At 49.4% G+C, this 22,150-nt stretch overlaps 1 protein-coding gene and 1 long non-coding RNA gene across 2 annotated transcripts; one reads left to right on the top strand and one right to left on the bottom strand.

Moving 5' to 3' along the window:
- Positions 1 to 1,115: 1,115 nt before the first annotated feature.
- Positions 1,116 to 9,348, bottom strand: ZSCAN22 (zinc finger and SCAN domain containing 22). Its single transcript, XM_039225202.1, has 3 exons — positions 9,210 to 9,348; positions 5,916 to 6,368; positions 1,116 to 3,130 (listed from the first exon to the last, which is right to left on the bottom strand). The coding sequence occupies exons 2-3, from the start codon at positions 6,313 to 6,315 to the stop codon at positions 2,055 to 2,057; spliced, it is 1,476 nt and encodes a 491-aa protein (XP_039081133.1). The 5' UTR covers positions 6,316 to 6,368; positions 9,210 to 9,348; the 3' UTR covers positions 1,116 to 2,054.
- LOC120227060 lies at positions 3,547 to 4,343 on the top strand. The gene is made up of 3 exons (XR_005527163.1): positions 3,547 to 3,660; positions 4,119 to 4,236; positions 4,318 to 4,343. It is a non-coding gene; the product is annotated as an uncharacterized LOC120227060 (long non-coding RNA).
- Positions 9,349 to 22,150: the final 12,802 nt, after the last annotated feature.

The raw sequence follows: 22,150 nt of genomic DNA on the forward strand, positions 1-22,150 counted from the left end.
GCAGTGTGCCTGTGTGTAGGTGTATCTGGCACTCTCAGAGATACTGACACAAGATCTCTGTTTCCCTGGGTCTCAGCCTTCCTGTTGTGAACCTCACTCCTTGGTTGGTCTTTGTGACTCTGTTTACTTGTGACACAGAGGGAACAAGTCCAAGACACAGGGAGAGATGAGCAGTACATAACTGTATGGCAGGTCAAATGGTTAACATGCAACAGGATCATCAGAGAAAGAGAGGAAGGAAGACTGACACTCTGACAGTTAAGAACGGAGGCTGTGACATCCAGTTATAGATGGGCCCTGAAAGAGGGTCAGGGGTATAGAACTGTGAGAGGCCAAAGAGTGCACTAGCAGCATGCTGGCAACCACAGAATCTATGGCACCAGGTGGATTCCGGGGCGATAGAAAGGGCAGAGTCAATATGGTAACATTTTATTGAGATCGCTGTATGCCAGGCTTGTCTGAGTGGTGGGACTCTGAGAAAATCAAATTGTTCTTGCCCTGCAGGGCCCAGGGATGGTGGGGAGACAGCGATGTAGACATACATCAGGTCGACACAGGGTGAAGCATGATGACTGCCTCCTGGAAGGCACTGGTCACAGTATATTCATTCAACAGACACTGGTTAGAACCTAAGTCCTGTGCTATGGATACTGAGAATAAGACCCGGCCTGTGCTCTTGAAATCTCTCAGTCTCTTTGGGAAACAGACTGCGAGCTCTGCAAGGAGTAGGTACAACATGGCAGGAGGTTAAAGAGAAGTTAAGGAGGTGTTCTGGAAGCAGAGAAGGCAAGTTGAAGTCGGCTCAAGGAGGTACGGGAGGCTTTGTTAGGGAGGGATATGTGAAACATCTGGGAGGAAAAAGACGAGGTTTCCAGGCACAGCAACAGAGGCACAGAGTTGGGGAAAATATGGCTTCTTCAGGAACCACAAGTAGTTCCACATGGCTGGTGTGTGGAAGGTGGGGGTACTATGGTAGGAGATGAGGCTGGGGCCAGGTCACAAGTGATCATAAACGGAAGGTGAAGGACTTTGCCATTTATCCCACGGGGCAGGACTCTGAAACCATTTTCACACCACTGCACACACACAAAAATGACAATATTCACGCGCACATATGAGGGTACCCAGAGAGCTTGTTCGGGGCTCAAAGCGACTCATGTCTTGGCATACTTGTAACCCATTCAGGAAGGTCTGCCATAGAAGGTGCACTGGAGAGCTTTCCACCATGGAGTGATACAATCAGGTTTGGGTTGTAGAAAGAGCTCCCTGGAGGTTGGTGTGGAGAATGAAACAGTGGGAGAGGGGGGAGAGAATGAAGGCAAGAGACCCCACATGGAATCCAGATGAGAGGTGACGAGGGTGGAAAAGATGATTAGAGGTGAGTTTTCAGTAAAACCAACAGGGCTGATGACTGATGGGATGTGGAAGGAGAGGGCAGGGAGAAATGGATGCTGGGCAAACATCAGCCTGTACCCTTAATTAAGGGAGATTGTGAAAGAGACAGAGGGCCTAGAGAAGGCCTCACAGAAGAGGCAGCCTTGGAGTAATATACGAATAGGTGGAGTCAAACAATAGGTGTGAAGGCACGGAGGTAGGCATGGGCCGGCATCCCTCCTGGGCTAAGCAGGAGAGGAAAAGGCAAGAAAGGCAGCTACATGGGAACATGAAGCTGGAGTCTTCCTGCCCAGAGCATCTTGGGACCACAGAGTCCCGAAAGAAACTTCACTTGCCCTGGCTCTGAAGACAAATCCAAATCCTCAGCTCAGCTGTCCTTTTCCTGAGATGGGCCTGAGTGGGGTACGGGAGGGCAACAGGATCCTCCTAGAAGCTTCTCCAGCTGGCTTGAGTAACTTTGTGTTCATTAGGCGCCTCCATCTGGGTCTCCAAATGCAGAGTTGTTCCCAGGTAGCCCCAGAGTCTGCCCTTTAGCACCTTATCATTTTGGGGTACTATCAATCACCCACCCCATTCTTTGTTCTTTTGGAACTCAGGATTTCTCTTAGATGTTGAGACTCTGAGGGGAGGCTATCCTGTGTCCCAAGGGCTTTCCTGGGTTACTGCAGTACTGTGATGTGGATTCTGAGGTGAACCATGAGGGCTGAGCTGCGGCTAAAGGCCTTCCCACAGTCCCTGCACTTGTACGGCTTCTCTCCTGTGTGGATCCTCTGGTGTTCAGTGAGGGACGAGCTCTGTGCAAAGGCCTTTGGACAAACCTTACACTGATACGGCTTCTCTCCAGAGTGGATTCTCAGGTGGCGGATCAGAGCTGAGCAGTCACTGAAGGCTCTCCCACAAGCGTCACACTTGTAGGGCTTCTCCCCAGTGTGGATGCGCTGGTGCTGAGTCAGGTGGGTGCTCTGGCTGAAGGCCTTGCCACACTCGTCACACTCATAGGGCCGCTCCCCTGTGTGCACCCGCTGGTGCTGGGTGAGATGGGTGCTGCGGCTGAAGGTTTTGCCACATTCCCTGCACTTGTAGGGTTTTTCTCCAGTGTGGATCCTCTGGTGCTGAGTCAGGTGGGTGACCCGGCTGAAGGCCTTCCCGCACTCTTTACACTCATGGGGCTTTGCCCCCGTATGGATGACTCGATGCTGGGCCAAGTGAGTGCTCCGGCTGAAGGCTTTCCCACACTCACTACAGGTGTAGGGTGTCTTCCGAAAATGGCTCTTCTGGTGTGCTTCGAGGGTGGAGGGACTCTGGAATGTTTTCCCACATTCACCACACTTGGAAGACTTCCTCCTTGAGTATATGCATGGAGGCTCTGTCCCAAAACCATCCAATGGATCAAATTTCTCTTCTGGTGTCATCTCTTGTGAGATGAAATTTGGCCACATGTTGGGACTATTCCCCAAGGCACCAGATTCACAGCTGGTCTGGTCTGTGGGAACATCCTTGTGAGGCTCTGAAGTTTTCCTGAAATCCATCTCTTGAGGGACAGACTTTGTCCAGATTTCCCCTGAGAGTCCTGCCTGCCTCTCTGAGTAGCTCTCAGGTTCACAAGCATCACCAAAGGCAGGTCCCAGCGAACTACCTCCTGCGAGGGTTTCAGTGGCCCCATCTAGTGGCTCGGACTCTTCCAAATCACTCTGCTTGCATCTTGCCTCTGAGAGCTCAGCTCCTGGTTTCTCTCCTGAAACATCCCAAAGCACAGCATCACCACTAATTCCACACAGGGCTTCCCCCATTCTGCCTGGGTCCTGGTCTTACTCTGTAAGGAGAGAAATGGCCACTCCTGACATCTGGCCGCATTTCCAAAGTAAAGTTTCCTATTTGGTGTCCTGGATGACAAAGAGCATAGGGCTATGCTCCCACACCATCGAAAACTGGATCACAGGCTCTGGTCCTCCCTGTCCCCAAACTCTCCATTCTTTAAGGCTGCTAATTTTGGCTCAAGTGTCAGAAGGAAAACCCTAAGGTTGAACTGATCTGAAAGAGTGAGAGTAAGTAAGCACGCACAGGGGTTGCCCTTGCGAGTGCCCGCATACTCACTCCCCCTTGGCAGGCCCCAGCTCTCAGTGCCTTAGCCCTGGACCTAGAAAGCCTACTGAGCATTTTCTGCAGGTGCTCAGTAAAGACTGGCTGAATGAGGGAAGCAATTCCAGATGCTGACAACTGTGCAGTTTTCCACAGTAGGATCTACTCTGACAACCACTGCTGAGGGTGAGTGGGTGACAGGCCTGCCTGGTGTTCCTAAGACCTTGGGAGACCTGATGCCCAGTGTTTATAAATTGCCGTGAAGGCGGAGTGTGACTGAAAGGCAGTTGGGGACTGGGTTGCGTATGAGGTAGGAGCATGCCTGAAAGGACCTCTGAACTGAACTGACCCTTGATGGGTGTGTAAAGCACCTGGGAACACTTAATAGCATCATGTACCAGACAGATTCCAGGAAGAGGTGGGGGCAGGCAGAATAATTGCTGCTCAAGTCCACCGTGGAGCCCAGCCCTGCCACAAGCCAGCTCCAGGGCCGTGGGCAATCCTGCCCTCGTCTGGATCTATAAGAGAGGGCTACTATGCCTGCCAGGGCTGCTGGTCATTATTAGGCTCTTGTGATGTGCCAGTCTCCAAGCACAGTGGGTAACTTCTGTTGTTTCATTCCACCTTCAATCTGCTCTCACAAGGAAATACTGGAACACCTGCGTTTCAGACAAGGACACTGAGACCCAGCTGAAGGAAAGTCTTGATTAACCAGCTGGTACAATATCACACAGTTGGCTGGTGGTCAAGTTGAAATTTCAGGTAAAGATTTCAGATTTCTGGGGTGCCTGGCTGGCCTAGTCAGTTAAGAGTCCAGCTGCAGCCCAGGTCATGATCTTACAGTTTGTGAGTTCAAGCCCCACATCGCCTCACACTCTCTGGTGTCAACGCAGAGCCAGCTTCAGATCCTCTCTCTTCTTCTCTCGCTCTGCCCCTTCCCTACTCATGTGCTTTCTCTCTCCCTCTCAAAAACAATAAAAATTGAAAACACTGAAGAAAGAAAAGAGCTTTTAGAGTTCAGATTTTGTCCCCTAAGCCCATAGATGTCCTCCTAGCTACGCAGCCTCCTCAGCCACATGCTTGGTCCCACATCCCTCCACTTCCTCTATCCAGCAACATCACACGACTGCTCTTCCCAGAACGTAGCAGTGCATGTCATCCCACTGGGGCTTTTCCCCTACCATTCCCTCTGCCCGGACTGCCAGGTCCTTCTGCTTGTCTCAGTGCCATACTGCCTCTTCTCTGAAGACTTTCTCAACCCCGCAGGAGGATGCAGCCGCTCCCCCCTGTCCCTGTCCCTGTGACTTCTGCCTGGCAGAGCTGATGGGGCCAAGGGAAGGCACATGACCAACCTCTCCAGAAAGGTCTGTTTCTCAAGGAGCTAAGAGAATTATCCTAACAGCTAGTTTCCACTGTGTTTAATTTGTACCAGGCACTGTTTCATGTAGTGCACAGATGATGCTTCATTTACACCTCTCAATGACACCGAGGTAGGTGTTATGAACTGCAATCCCCATTTTATTGACAGGGAAACTGAGGTACAGGAAATTCACATGGCCAGGAAGAGGAGCCGCGGTTGGGTCTACCAAGGCTTCATGATATCTCTGTTCTTCCTACTCACAGCATGCCTCCTCCCTAGTGGCTGGCATACACACACTATCCGCTATCATCAGGGCAGGCCAGGCCGGGCCCCTCCGTGAGGAGCCTTCACTCCCTACTCTGGACTGCATCCCCTGAGACCTCCCTGGGCAGGGACATCTGTGTGGGTCCTCCAGAGTAAAGGTGGCCACTCTAGCCTAGGGCAGGTCTGAAACACACAGATCCTGGAGGCCAGCAGAGGGAGGACTCAGAGGGGATACGCGGAGACACCTGGCATTTTTGTCACCCCCAACCCTCCTACAGCTTTCCAGCCCCCTCATCTGGTGTCAGCAGCCAGGTTTCCTTTGGCTTACCTGATTCATGTCAGTCCCTGGGATCTGGTTAGCCAAAGTCAAGCACAAGATCCCAACCACTTCAGTGTGGCTTAGCCCGGGAACCTTTTACTGTTCTCCCCCTGGGGATTCTACATTGGTAAGACACAAGCTTAGGTTACTGCGCCAACCATGTCTCCATTGAGGAGTGAAACGACTTAAGAGTAAAGCTAATGTAGGAAAACCCAACTGAGAAACAGAATGAGAAAAAAAGCGTCCTGATGCCATCCATTGAGCTCCTGGATACAGCCAGGAGCTCCCTACTTTGCTTCAGTCAGTTTGAGGTGGGTTTTTGGTCATTAGCAATCAAAACAGGTCTGCTTAGTACAGTGTGTGAGAGTTTGGGTGACGTACAAAGGTGACAACAAGTGTGTGTGTGAACGACCCGAAACCCAAACCCTGCACTCGCACATTCTGGTCCAGGCTCTGCCCACAGTATGCTGTGAACAAATTCCTGTTGCTCCTTCTTACCTCTCTGGTCCAGTGATCGACTCAGACCTTCTACCAGCATGGCAGCCTCCTCACCATTCTTGGGGAACTGGGCACCCACCCAGGACTGGATCTTGGGGGGCAATGCATCCAGGAACTGCTCCAGCACCAGCAGCTCCAGAATCTGCTCCTTGGAATGTGCTTCAGGCTGCAGCCACTGGTGGCACAGTTCACGGAGCTGGGCCAGGGCCTCATATGGGTTGGATGCCTCCTCGAAGCAGAAGTGCCGGAAGCGAAGACGTGCGGCTTCAGGGTGGGCAGTGTGGCTAGGGCTAGATTCCTGGACCTCAAAGAAGCTGGCCTCCTCATCCTCCACCTTCACGTGTAGGGAGCCATCCTGTTCCCAGGGCACGGGGCTGAGAGGGCTCTTGGGGATGGCCATCAAGCAGCAGCACTCCACTGAGGCATGGGATGGCTGGAGCGTTGGAAGTGGGTCTGCAGGAATGTCATAGCTTTGTCATTATGTGGAATTTGGGGCTCTGCTCACATCTGTAGAGCAGGGCAGATGCAGGCTTGGGGCTGTAAAAGCGACTTTCTCACAGAGACACAGATGCTCAAAATAATCAGGTACCTAAGCACCATTCTAAAACTTTGCATATAGTAACTCATTTAAAATTCTAAACAAACTCAGGAGGTGGGAACTTCCTTTCCATTTTATGGATATGAAAACAGATATAGAGGAGGAAAAGAAAGCCTCCCAGATACTGAATGGGTTAGGAGTTGCTGAGCTACAAACCCAGGCAGCCTGACCCCCATGGCCAGTCTGCTAACGGTGTGCTCCTCCCACACTGAACCAGGTCTCCCTATCTCACACACTCCCTAGTTAGCCACGTGGTCATTCCCTCACTTTTCCCTTGGGGCTTCTGAGGTGGATACTAAAATTACTTTCAGCCTTCCTTCCTCTCCTCTTTTTTTTTTTTTTTAAATGTTTATTTATTTAATTTTGAGAGAGAGAAAGAGAGAGAGAACCAGAGGGGCAGAGAGAGAGGGAGAGAAAGAATCCCAAGCAGGCTCCACACTCAGCACAGGGTTTGATGCTGGGCTTGATCCCACAACCATGAGATCATGACCTGAGCCAAAATCAAGAGTCAGACACTTAACCAACTGAGCCACCCAGGTGCCCCCCTCTTTTCTAACACATTTACTTAAGGCTATAAATTTTCCTCTAAACACAGCTTTAGCTGCACACCCATAAGTTTAATGTTGCATCTTCATTATCATTTAATGAGTTCAAAATATTTTCTAATTTCGGTTGTGGTTTCTTCTTGACTCATGGGCTATTTAGAAATCTGCTATTCTATTTCCAAACAACTGGAGTTATCTAGTTGTCTTTTTATTATTGATTTCTAGATTAAGTCTGTTGTGCTCAGAAAATGTGCTTTAGTCAATTTGAATCCTTTGAAATTTGCTGAAACTTGGTTTGCAACCCAGCATATGGTTAATTTTGGTCAGTATTCCACATAAAATTAAAAATAATGCAAAAAATTAAAAAAGTACTATCATACAATCCAGCAATTCCACTTCTAGTCATTTATCCAAATGAAAAACTAAAATGAAAATGAAAGCACTAACTCGAAAAGATATATATTCACTGCAGCTTATTTACAATAGCCAAGATATGGAAGCAACCTAGCTGTCCATCAACAGATGAATGGATAACGAAAATGTGGTACCCATATATACAGTAGATTAGTCAGCCGTAATAAAGAACAAAATCTTGCCATTTATGACAACATGGATGGACCTTGAGGGCATTATGCCAAGTGAAATAAATCATATAGAGAAAGATATGATATGACCATATGATTTTAGCTATATGTGGAATCTAAAAAAATGGACATACAAAACAAAACTAGATTCACAGATACAGACTTATAATTGCCAGAGGAGAAGGGGGTTTGAGGCTGGGTGAAATGGGTGAAAGGGTTTAAGAGGTACAAAGTTCTAGTCATAAAATAAATAGGTCATGGGGATGTAATGTGAAGTACTTGGAAAACAAATAATAATATTGTATTAACTTTGTATGGTAAGAGATGGTAACTAGAATTATTATGGTGATCATTTTATGCTGTATATAAATGTTGAGTCACTAGGTTGTACAGCTGAAACAAATGTAATGTATATTAACTATACTTGAATTTTAAAAATGCAAAGCCTTCCTGGATAAGTGATAAAAAATAAAGTAGACAAACAACTTCATGAAAATTAAAACCTTTCATGATTTGAAGGACATCATAAAGAAAGCAAAAAGGCACCCACAAAATGGCAGGAAACATTTTCAAATTATGAATCTGATAGGAATGCATATCTAAACAACTCCATAGTAAAAAGACAAATAATCCAGCTAGAGAATGGGCAAAGATTCTGACTAGACATTTCTTCAAAGAAGATATACAAATGGCCTATAGACAACATGAAAAGATGCTCGACATCATGGTTACCAGAGAAAGGCAAATCAAACCCACAATGAGATAGCAGTTTACACTTGCTAAGATGGCTAAAATATAAAAGACAGATAACAAATGTTGGTTGGCACAAGAGCGGTGGTCTTGGACACAGGGAGAAGCAAATGTTAGTAAAACAAGACCCTTCTCAGTGGCAGGTGGCAACTTCTAACAAAACTGTATTCTAGCCCCTAACTCCACCCTGAAGCTCACATGGGCTTCTTGTCCCCTTGCCCTTGCTGTTACCTCCAGTCGCCATCTTCTCAGCTTTTGCCCCTCTTGTTCTAAAATCTCTCTCTGCACCTAATTTCTCCTGGTCCTCCAGACTGCACTTTACCTGCCATCTTCTCCAAGAGTTGTCTGAGCACTTGGGAGCAAGCTGAGTACCCTTCTGAGTGCCCTGGGTCTCTCTCTTCCCAGCTCTGGCTAGAACCATATGTTGCCCCAGAGTGCGGAGAGCACGGCCTATGCCAAATGCATTAATTAAACAGGTGCCGAGCAAATGGAGGGACCGGGAAAGGCCGAGCATGGTCAGCCACGGATGTGGGGAATCACTGTACAGGGGAGGGGAAGCAGGTATGGCAGGGATGACAATAAAAGCAGCAAGATTCCAAGCTCCCTTTTGCACCGCTGGACCTCTTGTTCTGGAAACTCCCTGACGGTAGCCTCTGAGACACATGTACATGAACCTGCCTCAGCCCGTCCATCCCTCAATGTGCTGACCTCACATTCAGGTCAAGGTCCCGGTTCCATGAGTGTTCAACCAAATGAGGAGAAGGGTTCTTTCATTTCTCTGTCCTTGCAAGTCCCCGACCTGATAAGTGGCACCTACCTCAGAGGGCTGCTGTGAGGTTACCCAAGGCGATCCGTGACAAGCGTCCAGTACCAGCCTGGCACACAGCAGACACGGGGTGAATGAACAACCAACCTGACACTCCACAGCCTCTTGCCAGACTCAGGCATATCCACAAAGCCAGCTGGGGACGGCGATCAATTCCGGCTGCAGACACGGGGAAGCAAAACTCTCCGTCGGTCACATCCTTGACAAACTCTGCAAATCACCATGATCTCAGTACTCCGACAAAATCTTAGTCAATCACACAGTGAGAGGCGCACACCCTGCCTCAGGCACAGTGTCAGCCACCCAGGGGTACATTTCTGTGTCGCTCACAGCGGAATTCCCCCACAGACACTCAGAGCCCCCGAGCCCCCGTCTCAGCCAGTCAGATGGTAGGCGCTCTGGGTCCCGCCTGAAGTCACAAGGCCGCCCGCACCCCCGCGCTCTCCTCACAACGTCGCACGGCACCCCGCGCGAAAGCTCCGACGCGCGTCGTCGTCAGTCGGACCCCACGTCCGAAGGTCACCCACTGCCGCGCTGTCTGTCGGAAGCGCACACTCGCACGCGGCCGACGCAGAAGCACAACCTCTTAGGCACACACACAGCCGGCCAGTCGGTCCCACGTGCAACCAGTTAGTTCTACACTAGGTCTGCGCGTCGGTTGCGCTCACTGCCAGTCAGTCAGTCCTCCAGGCGCTCCGCGCGCGGTCAGCACCTCAGTTCCGTCGGCGGGTCAGTGTCGCCAGGCCCGGCTCAGTTCACCGCCCGCATTGGCGGCTTCGGGGCCTGGGACGTTCCTCTCTGGCCGCGACCCCCACGGACCCCACCCAGGCCCACCTCACACGCGCGGCTGCCGCCACTTCCGGGAGCGCGCTCTGAGGCGCCACAGGCCCGGGGCCGCCTGCGCGCCGGGTCGCCGGGACCACAACTCCCAGAATGCGTCGCGCTGCCCAGCCGACGTTCCTGCCTGCGGACCGCAAGTTTGAGCTTGTGCTGCGTGTTAGGCTCCACCGCCCGCGCGCCGCCCTCCCACACCACAGTCCCTCTAAAGTCCCGCGCCCTCTTCCCCCTTTCCCCCGCCAGCTCACCCTGGGGCACGACGGGAGTTGTAGTCTCGGCAGGCAATCGGTAGAAAGCTGGGCCTTTGTGGGGTTGTGGTGACAGTGAGTGAAGGGGCGGGCGGGGGGCTGAGGGGGAGGCGGAACCGTGCATCGTGTGTGGGGTAAGGGGAGCGGGTGTCTCTGTGTGAGGTGTGTATCGTGTGTAGTGTATGTTGCTTACTGTGACCATATACAGGTTAAGTTCTACGTGTGTATCCTGTGTGACTGCTGGTGCTCTAGAGGTTGGGCTGCGTGTGTCATTCTCTATGACCACACTTGTGGGTATTTCTGTGTGTAACTCTGTGTAGGGGTGTGTGGATGTGTGTGACCTCTGTTTTAGTCACCATATGTGATAATCCTGTAGCCACGTTGTGCTTTTCACATTGCGTGATGGTGTCTGTGAGACAAAGACATGGCGTGCCCAGGAGGGCCTGATACAGCACAAAGACCCCCGGGTTGTGTATGAATACACTGTGTGTTGCTGCAGTGACTGTGACTATGATCATGGATGTGATTGTGTGATACTATAGATGCCTGGACATGTGATTGTATGTGAGAACGTGTGTCCTCTGTGTGTGCAATGTGGGTGTGTGAGAGAATTTAAGCAAGAGACTCCAGCTGGGGGCCCAGAATAGGGAGGGTGGTGACCCAGCCTGTGTGCAGGGGAGGTTTTGAGGTTGGCCTAGCCCATACTTAATTGACCCCAGCCTGTGACTATGTCCCCTTCAGCTCATCAGACCTTTGCATGGCAGAATGAGCACATTGTGTCTTTCTTCTGCAGATGCATACTGAGAAGCCAGTAAGGGCCTTTGCCATTCCAGATGGGATATTGCAATGAAGAGGAGAGAGGCATGGCCTGCCTCCATGGAGCTGATGTTATTTTAAGGAGGCAGATGGTAATCAAAGAAACGAGAACTGTTGGTATCTCAAGGAGTTGGTATCTCAGTTGAGGCCCGAATAAAGGGAAGGACTCAGAGAATTTTCCTGTTGGATGGAATACAAATGCCAAGGCCCCAAAGTGGGCACAGACAAGGACACCCAGCTGGAATGGATTGAGGGAAGGAGATGGGAAATAGAGTCAGCATGGTGAGGTTTGTAGGGAGCAGGTCTTGCAGGGCTTATGGGCCATGATTGGACTTCCATGTCTACCCTGAGAGGTGGAAGCCATGGGAAGCCTTTGGGCAGAGACTGTCCTATGACTAGCTCTTTAGGACTCCTCTGGTGGTTACAGGGAAGACTGTTGGGGTGAGAGTAGAGGCAGGGAGACCTGGAAGGTGGATGCTGCTGAAGTCCTGGTCAGCAGAGTAGGTCAGATCAGGATGGTGGAGGTAGAAGTGTTGATAAGTGGTCAGATAGAGATCTGTTTTGAAGATGGGGTGGACAGGGTTATGGGTTGAAGTGCAGCATCCAAGGGCAGAGCAAGGCTGCCTTCGGTAGCCTGAAAGTATATTCATTTGCTACAGCTGCCATCACAAAATACCGCAGGCTGGTTGGCTTAGACAAAAGACATTCATTTTCTCATGCTTCTGGAAGCTGGAAGTCCAAGAGCAAAGTGTTGTTGGCAGGGTTGGTTTCTCCTGAGGCTTCTCTCCTTGGTTTGTAGACAGCCACCTTCTTGCTGTGTCCTTACATGGCCTTTCCTCATTCGCATGCCCCTGGTCTCTTTCTCCCAGTCATTCTGGAACAGGGCCCACCCATATAACTTTAATGTTAATTACCTCTTTAAAGGTCCTATAAACAGTCACATTCTGCGGCTTAGGTTAGGATATTAACGTAGGAATTTCAGGGGGACATAGTTAAGTCCATAATGGGGTGAAGGGGCATGGGTATGAGTGTGGGGATACTTTCTAGGAGGCTCCTGAGGAGAGGAGAGAGAGGGAAGCAGCTGGAAGAGACCCAGGTGCCAGGGAGGAACGAGCCTGGACTGACAGTAAGAGTGGGATAACCTGGAAACTCCATGGAAGCTTCTTTCAGGGCCTTCTTCTCTGTCCAGATTGTGAGTCTGTGCTGTTAGAGCTGGGGGAGTCCTGCCCTTTCTATGGTGGGAGGCCAAGGTATTCTTTTCTTAGCACAGCACGTGAAAAGTTTGCTGAAGAACGAATGAATGAATGACTGGCAGACAGACAGACAACTGGATTCTCATTTACCTTCCATACACACCGTGGCCCTTCCATGCCACACCCCAGACCTTGGGAGACACTGTTTGTGCTTATTCTCTGATTCTTCAACCAGTGTTCTAGGCCTCTGGGCTTTCCTGAATAGACTCTCCTCTCTTCCTCTCTGTCTGTCTCCTTCTCATCCTCTCCCCAGATTTCAACCTCATCTAGGGAGTGTTTGTCCTAACTTGGCAGTTGTATCAATCAGTTATTCGTCTTTAATGAATAGTTCCAACAGTTCAGTGACTGATAGCATTAAGCATTGATTCCTCTCATGAGTCTAAGGATTGGCTATTCTGGCATGGGCTTGGCTCCAGGCTGTCGATTGGGTCCATCTTTGCCACACTTGTCTTGTAGGGCTAATGGTGATGGCAGGGATGTCAGCAGGCTTGAGGCCCAGGCTCAAGACTAACATACTAGCAATTCCACTCACATCCCATTGGCCAAACAAGTCACATGGTCACACCCAAAGTCAAGGAAAGGGGATCTATGCTGTCTTTAGTGAGAGGAACCACAAATGTGGCCAAAGGTATGTACACAAGGAGGGGTGAAGAAATGAGACAGTAATTCCATCCACATCATCAATCTTTTTGATTTCTTTCAGTTTCAGAAAAGTCAACAAAATTAACATTTGTGATCTTGGTTTCTTTCAGATAAAGGAAGGTGACCACGGCACATATTCAAGGACCTGCTGCAATTCATAATGGAGGTCATCAGAAAAGAGATCTCATGAGGTTCTGCCTTCACAAACTTTGATGCTCCTGAGACCTACTCAGGAAACCAGAACAGATATCCTACTGAGATACATAGAGCAACATTTGCTTTTCTGGGAAAAAGATTTTAATTTAAGCAATAGTCAGTTCCCAGCATGGAGAATCCTACTGTGGGGAGAGGTTATAAAGGCAGTGAAGCTGAGGAGTGTCAGGATACCTTCAAGCCCTGTCAAACCAAAGAATGTTGCTGTGGAGAAGAAACCACACATGTTAGTTACACATGGAGAAAGTTTTGAGCAGGTTCCAGAGCCAGATGTGTTGTAGGCAACCTGTGTGGACAGGAAGCCCTGCAGATGTGGCTTGTATAGAAAGAGTTTCAGGCAGCATTTGGCCCTCTCTGTGCACTAGGGGACTCACCCTGGAGAAAAGCCATATCCGTGTAGTGCCTGTGGGAATGTTTTTTTCCCCAGTTTAACCGCATTGAGCACTAGAGGATCAATACTGGAGTGAAGAAACTCTCCGAATGCCATGAATGTGGAAAAGCCTTCATTCAGAGCTCTACACACACACTGCACCGGAGGACCCACACTGGAGAGAAGCAGTACAAATGCAGGTAGCATGGCAAAGCCTTCCCAGGGAGCTCAGACCTGTGGAAACACCGGTGGATTTGCACAGGGGAGAAGCCCTACTGGTGTAGGGATTGTGGGAAAGCCTTCAAGTGGAGCTCGCCCTGATCCACCATCAGAGGACACACAGTGGTGAAAAGCCATGTGAGTGCATTGAGTGTGGCAGGCCTTTGGGCAGAGTTCCACACTCAGTGAGCGTCACAAGATCTACACAGGGGAGAAGCTTTGCGAGTGCTTCCACTGTGGCAGAGCCTTCAAGGGCAGTGCAGACCTCGACCAGCACCAGTGGGTCCACACAGGTGAGAAGCCCCTTGCCTGGCTGGAGTGTAGCAGGGCCACAAGGCCTTTGTCCCGCAGTCAAACCTCAGCCAGCACCAGCACATCTAAACGGGCCAGAAGCCCTGTATGTGCAGGGAGTGTGGCAAGGCCTTCGGCGACAGTTCGCACCTGCTCCAGCACCACAAGCTGTACACTGGGAACAGCCCTAGTGACCGTGCTCTCTCTATGCCCCATATCACCTCCCACCGTCCTGAAGGCCTGGGGTGTCTCCTCTCCCTCCTCCTATACCTCACAGACTCTTGTTGCTTCCCTCCCCTTTGCCTGGGTTTGCCCCTTTACCTGGTCCTCTTTTCATATTCTTTCCTCTTTAAAAAGTAAGGGGATGTGGGGCGCCTGGGTGGCTTAGTCGGTTAAGCGTCCGACTTTCGCTTAGGTCATGATCTCGAGGTTCGTGGGTTCGAGCCCCGCGTCGGGCTCTGTGCTGACTGCCAGCTCAGAGCCTGGAGCCTGTTTCAGTCTGTGACTCCCTCTCTCTCTGACCCTCCCCTGCTCATGCTGTCTCTCTCTCTCTCTCTCTACTAGAAATTAAAACAACAACAACAACAACAAAACATTAAAAAAAAAAATTAAGGGGATGTTGGGGCGCCTGGGTGGCTCAGTCGGTTGAGCATCCGACTTCGGCTCAGGTCATGATCTCAGGGTTCATGGGTTCGAACCCCGTGTTGGGCTCTGTGCTAACAGCCAGCTCAGAGCCTGGAGCTTGCTTCAGGTTCTGTGTCTCCCTCTCTCTGACCCTCCCCTGCTCACGCTGTCTTTCTCTCTCAGAAATAAATAAAACATTAAAAAAAATTTTTTTTTAATTAAGGGGATGCCTAGGTGGCTGTGTGGGTTAAACGTCCAACTCCTGACTTCAGGTCAGGTCATGATCTCATGGTTCATGAGTTTGAGGCCCACATTGGGCTCTGAGCTGATGGCACAGGGACTGCTTGGGATTCGGTTTCCCTCTCTCTCCGCCCCTTCCCTGCTTGCTATCTGTCTTTCTCTCAAAGTAAATAAAAATTAACTTTAAAAAAATAAAAATTAACTTTTTTTGAGCTATAGTTCACATACCTTAAGTTCACCCTTCTAAAGTATACAGTTCATTTTTTAGTATATTCACAAGGTTGTGCAACCATCACTGCTCTCTAATTCCAGAAGGCTTACATCACTCCAAAAACAACCCCCATGCTCATTGGCAGTCACTCCCTATTCCCTCTGCCCCTGGCCTCTGACACCCATTAATCTGCTTTCTGCCTGGTGGATTTGCTTGCTCTGATATTTTTTGTAAATGACCCCTTAGCATTTTCGGACCACTGGTGGACACACCACAGGGGTCCTAATCCAAGGAACCCTTTGCTTTCCTCAACCAAAACCTATGTCACCATCAAGCACTGAACTGGGCTTTGGCCTGTGGGTGGCACTAATTGCCTTCATCTCCTTGGATCTTCTTGACCTTCTTTGTGGTTTGCTGTCTTCTGTTGTCGAGGGAACAGCCCCAGGATGCTCATCACCAATAATCATAACAATAAACCATGTCTTCACTGGGCTCCCATTGTGCACCAGGCATTCTCTGGGTAGTGTCAGTTAATCCAGTTTGCCAACTCTGCTGTGACTATCTCTTTCTGCACTGCTGAAGGCTTTATTCTCTGGCAGCTCCTGCTTCCAGCCTTGCCTTCTCTGCCCAGCCCAGCTTCACATCCCTGATGCCTCCCTGCTTCCAAGCAGAACTTGCCTCTCCATCCATCCACCAGTGAAGAGAAGCCCAGATTTTTCCTAGTTCCTATTTTATCACTTCTATGAACCATCATTCCCAATTTTCACCTAGGTGCAGTTGGCTCTGCTCGACTGGTCTAGTTTGTGTCTAGAGAGGCTGTATTGGTTGCCTATTGCTGCTATAACAAATTACCACACAGTGGCTTATAACAACAAAAATCTATTATCTTACTTTTCTGGAGGTCAGAAGTCCAAAATGGGTCTCACTGGGCTAAAATTGCCATAGTCGCAGGGCCCATTCCTTCTAGAAGTTCCAGAGGAAAACCTGCTTCCTTGCCTCTTTCACATTCCTTGTTTCATGTCTGTTTCATGGTCCTCTTATCTCCTTCTCTGATCCTCTTTGCCTCTCTCTTTCACTTATAAGAACCCTTGTGATAACACTGGATCCACCTGGTGACCCAGGACACTCTTCCCCATCTTCAATTTCTCTTTTGCCACGTGAAGTAACATATTCACAGGTTCTGGGGACTAGGGTGTGGGCATCTTTGAGGGGGAGTGGACGCACTATTCTGCCTAGCACGGATCCAGATTTCATTGGTCTGGGGTTTGGCCTGGGCATCCAGACTTTTATCCAGACAATTTGAATGTGAAGCAAGGCTGGGAACCACTGGGGAAGAAGCAGGGTGATGGAATAGGAAGTATAGGCCACAAAGAGGGACCCAGCTGATCTCAAGTCCCAGTTCCGCCTCTTACTCTCCTCTGCTCAGGCAAATGACCTCATTTCTCTGGTCCTCTACGTCTTTCTCCATAACCTGGAGATAATAAACCTGACTTTGTAACATGGAGATCTGGAGACAAGAAACTCTCAACTCTTCTCAGATCATGACACCCTCTGCTTCCCTGTGTCCAAGGTGATGGGCAAAGGTGTACCTGCTCAGACATAGCCACACACTTAGACTCACAGACATACAGATGCACAGACACAGATCCCCATAAAGACACACAGATAACACAACTTGTATCCAGAATATATCGAGAGCTCTTATAACTCAACAACAACAACAACAAAACCAATTTAAGAATGAGCAAAGACTGGGGTGCCTGGGACTGGTTAAGGGTCTAATTCTTGATTTCAGCTCAGGTCATGATCTCATGGGTTCATGAGTTTGAGCCCTGTGTGGGGCTCTGTGCTGACAGTGGGGAGCATGTTTGGAATTCTTTCTCCCTTTTTGTCTTTGCCCCTCCCCTCCTTGTTCTGACAATAAACAAACAAACATTTAAAAAAATGGGCAAAGGGGCGCCTGGGTGACTCAGTTGGTTAAGCGTCCGACTTCGGCTCAGGTAATGATCTCACGGCTCGTGGTTTTCCAGCCCCACATCGGGCTCTGTGCTGACACCTAGCTCAGAGCCTGGAGCCTGCTTCAGATTCTGTGTCTCCCTCTCTCTCTGACCCTCCCCTGCTCACGCTCTCTCTCTCTCTCAGAAGTTAAAAAAAATAAAAACTAAAAAAAAATTAAAAAAATAAAAAAATGGGCAAAGACTTGGTAGGCATTTCTCCAAAGAAATCAAATGGCCAATAAGCATATGGATGGATGTTCAACATCCTTTGTCATCAGGGAAATGCAAATTAAAACCACACTGTGGTGCTACTTCACACCCACTGGCTATGACCCGAAAGGCAGGTAGCAACGAGTGTTGGCAAGGATGTTGAAAAATCGGAACCCTCATCTATTGCTGGTAGGGATGAAGAATGACGCAGCCTTTGTGGAAAACAATTTAGTATTTCCACAAAAAGTCAAACATGGAGTTACCTTATGATCCATCAATTCTAAGAGAACTGAAAACGTGTGCCCACACAAAATGTTCATAGCAGCATTGTTCATCATAGCCAAAAAGTGGAAATAACTCAAATGGATGGATAAACAAAATGTGATCTATTCATCCAATGGAATATTATTCAGCCATAGAAAGTAACCCAGGGCTGGGGCCCCTGGGTGGCTCAGTTGGTTAAGTGTCCAACTTCAGCTCGGGTCATGATCTTGTAGTTTGTGAGTTCAAGCCCCACATTGGACTGGTGCGGTCAGCTTGGAGCCCCTCTGTCCCTCTCTCTCTGCCCCTCCCCTGCTCATGCTCTCTCTCTCTCTCAAAAATAATAAATATTAACAGGGAAAAAGAAAGGAACCCAGTGCTGATACATGGATGAACCCTAAAAACATTATGCTCAGTGAAAGTAGCCAGATGCAAAGAAAGGTCACAGGTTTTAAGATTCCATTCATATGGAATATCGAGAAAAGGCAAATCTGTAGAGAGAATAGATTAGTAGTTGTCAGGGTCTTGGAGGAGGGAGAAGGGAGAGTGAATGCTAATGGATATTGGGTTTTTCTTTGGAGTGATAAAAATCTTCTGGAATGAGTGGTGATGGCTGCACATCATAGTGAAAATACTAAAAACCACTGAATTGTACACTTTAGAAGTGTGAATGTGAATTCTATCTTAATTTTAAAAAGCTGTTATAAAAAAAAATTGACACGGGAGCGCCTGTGTGGCTGTCTGTTGCGCGTCTGACTCTTGATTCAGCTTAGGTAGTGATCCCAGGGTTGTGGGATTAAGCCCCATGTTGGGCTCCATGCTGAGTATGGAGCCTGCTTGAGATTTTCTCTCTCCCTGCCCCTCTTCTCTGCTTGCTCTCTCTTTTTCTAAAAAAGATTTTAAAAATTGTTTTAAAAAAACACACACACACATGAATTCAAACAGACATACCCAGATATACCTACTAGAGACAGGCTCTCCCACCAGCCCAGCCCCTGGATGGAGGATGCAGCAGCTGCCTGTGGGGCCTGTATTTCATCCCACAGACCATCTCAGCACCATGGTGGGGCATATGCCACCACTGTACACATTAGCCACATCTCACTCTCAGGCTAGGCCCAGATGCTCCCTCTTAGGTAGCTGCCTTGGCACCCAGAGTCATCCAGCTACAGTGGGGAATGTGTATAGAAGTGTGGAAGTGTGGAAATGAGTGTGTGTCAGTGTGTGTGTCGTTAAAGAAAGTTATACATAGCAGCAGTTAAAGTAGTAAAAACAGATTTTATTAAAAACTATTGCAAAAGGGGGAAACAGACCTCAGGTACAGAACTGGGCTCAATTCTGAATCCAGTGAAGACAAGTGGGGATTTATGGTCAGAAAGCAGGGTGACGAATCAGTGGATAAACAAGTACTAAGAGAAAACCTCAGGGGTAAGGGACATCTAACAGGATTCTCACTGAAAGCAGGCCAGGGGCATCAGACATCACTGGGTGGGGAAGGGGAGGAGCCTGAGTAGATAGTGAGAGTTATCACATTTGGAAGGTGCGAGATTCTCCCTAAACTGATTCTGTAAGGAAGGACAGAGGAGCTCAAGGTTTAACGCCTTGTCAAACACTCCTCAGAAGAGCCTGACCGAAGTTTGATCATGGAGAGAATCTCTGTCAGTGTCAAGTGTGTAATGTTGTGCTAGGGTGTGTTCAAGTGCAGATGTACACCCTACCAGGAGCTGCCCCAAGGAGTGAACTGAGAGCTTGAGGCCCCACAGACTCTCCCTTGCTTCCTGCCCAGGACCGTCTGGCTGGGCCTGGATGCCCAGCCTCTGCCTCCTGCAGCCAGTGCCCCAGTGCCCACAGCTCCCTGCCCTCCACACAGCGTCTGGACAGCTCTTTGCATGCCGATGTTTGATATGAGACACACGCACCCTAGTGAGCAATTAATAGTAACAAGCAAAGAACTTGAAGACCACTTGGCCTTACAGGAAGATTGAATTGCCCCAGAAACATTCTCCGGATAGGCCCCTGCTCCCATGTGGTGCTGTGTCAGCCTCTGCCCTGATCACCGGATGCCAGCAAAGCTCAGTCTTTCCCATGTAAAAGCCCAGGTCCCTGCAACTGCTGCCCTTGCCTCCTGGCCAGCCAAGCTCCTGCAGGGCCATTCATGCTGGTTGTTGGTTGCACTTCTTTCTCGTCACCAACTGCAGCCAATCTGTGACTATCACTCACCTGCCCCCAGGGGAAGGCTGCTTCCTGTTGGAACAACACTCACACCGGACACACACACACGTTCTTTGCCAGTTAACACATTAAATCCTTGCAGGCTGGGGGGCACTTTTACTGACAGGGAATGTTGAGAGAGAGGCAGAGTGAAGACCCAGAGCTCATTTGGGAAGTGCTGGGCTTCAACCCCATGGAACTGGTTTCAGCTGGTTATGCCTGTCCACCCCGAGGGAAGGAAGCAAACTATGCTGAGGACTGGTACTGTCACATCCTTCATCCCTCCGCCTTGCTGCCAAGACACAGTCCCTGTTTTCACAGAGGCTGAGTGGGTGGCCCACGGCAAGCCTGCCCCATCCACGCCATGTGGTGCCTCAGAGGCTCCCCACCTGCCCAGGTCTTCCTGCCTCTCAGCCTGGTCCCTGGGGCTCACGCGGGATGCTCTCCTGAAGGTGCGCCCCCTCAGGCAGTCTTGTTCCTGCAAAACCAGGTTGCCTGGGAGACCCCTGAGCATTCTGACTGACACAGCCTCCAGTCGGCTGATGCCTCTTCTCTCGTGTGCTATGGTAGAAGCTGTGCTCGGTCACTGTGCAGCAAAGTGAAACTCAGCAGATCTGGGGTGTCCAAACTGCACGTTACAAAGAACGGATTGGCCCTTGGGATGGTTCCTGAGAGAACCTCTAAGCCATTGGAATATCCTGCCTGATTAGAGTCTTTCCTTACTGGGGGCCTTAGGCTAAATCTGTGATTTATGATGGGGACCGTGAGTCACACTGTACCAGGCTGATCTCTGAGACAGCCGGAGGCTCAGTAACTAAGGTTAGTCATGCAGGCATTCCACATCTATGTGGTCACCCCCAGTAAATATCAGCAGACTTGGTGACCTCCCCTGGCTGCCAATACTCCATGCGTACTGTCACTTGTAGTGGGGCGTACAGAGGAGTCTGCATGACTGCACTGGGACAGGACAAATGGAAGCTTGTACCTGGTGTCTCCTGGATCCCATCTGGTGTACTCTCTACCTTTGTGATTATAATCTGTGTCCCTTTCACTATAATAAACAGTATCTCAACCTTTTCTGAGTTCTAAGAGTCCTCGTGAGTCACTGACCCTGCAGGTGGTTTTGGGGACTCCCTTGTAGTCATTTTGCATTTGGTGTCACTGGTTCACTCACTCATCCCTGTGGATTTTGGCCCTGCTCTGTGCCAGGCTGGGTTTACAGAGGCATCTGACACAGGGGTGTGTGCTAAAGGGGCTCTGGGTCCAGGGTGGGCTCTGAATGAGGACACGGACAATGACAACACAATGTCCGTGCCGTCGTGGGGGGCAGGAGGGGAAGACAGGCTGCTTCTGATTCAGCCAGTGAGGAGGTGCCCTGGAGCTGATACCGAGGACAGGAGACCAAAACAGGCTGGGATTGAACAACACAGGCTGCCTGTGGGATGGCTGGAAATGAACCTGGAAAGATGGGCTATAGTGGTTGAGTGCAGAGGCTTCACGGCCAGACCGCACCCTGATGGCCACAGAGAAGCCGAGTGAAGCTGTGTGGAGGAGTGAAAGACCGCACCTGTGCTGAAACAAAACAATGGCTCTAGGAGGCACGTGACCAACGTCCATGCTCTGGACTGAGCAATGGCTGCCCAGCTCCTACTTTTGCCTTTGCCTCAAGCCAGCCAGATGACTCGACCTTCTTCAGATGCGACCCCATCACCCCGCCATCTCACATTCTCGAGGGAACATTAAATCCTAGAGCTGCCTCCTTACAGTAAATACCTCTGGCCTGTGCTGAAAGGGATGAGAGGACTGTTGCTGCTCCGCCCCTACCTGCTAACTCCAATATTTTCATCCTGAAAAATGAGGGGCTTCTAGCTGGTGGCCTCAGGCAAGTGGTTTAACTTCTCAAAATCTCAGCTCCTTTTCTGTGAAGTGGAGATAACAGTATCTGCACCCCATGGCTGCTGAGAAGATGGAATGTGTGTAAAGTGCTTATGAAGTGTTAAAGTCTTATGAGAATGTTACTGTCTTGATTGACTTTAATGACGTCCTCATGCTGAAGCTGACGAATGACACATAAAGTCTTTTTAAAGGGCTGGGCTTTGTGACACACAACATTTCAGCATTATAAACCTTACTTTTTGGCAGAGGAACAAAACAAAACCAAAAAAACAAAATAACAAAACAACCCAAAACCAAACCATATGATCCAAAACCATATGGCCTGAGTTAATGCAAGGCACAAATAACTGAAAAAGCATCTTTTAAGTTTTTTAAATTTCATTTCTCCCTAGG

This window comes from Hyaena hyaena, unplaced genomic scaffold (assembly GCF_003009895.1).
Source record: "Hyaena hyaena isolate Hyena2069 unplaced genomic scaffold, ASM300989v1 scaffold_1977, whole genome shotgun sequence".
In the NCBI taxonomy this organism is placed as follows: Eukaryota; Metazoa; Chordata; class Mammalia; order Carnivora; family Hyaenidae; genus Hyaena; species Hyaena hyaena.

Coding starts and splice junctions, on each gene's coding strand:
- ZSCAN22 (XM_039225202.1), bottom strand. CDS start 6,315: ATGGCCATCCCCAAGAGCCCTCTCAGCCCCGTGCCCTGGGAACAGGAT. Junction 3,131..5,915: donor TCGATCACTGGACCAGAGAG/GTAAGAAGGAGC, acceptor GGGATGTTTCAG/GAGAGAAACCAGGAGCTGAG.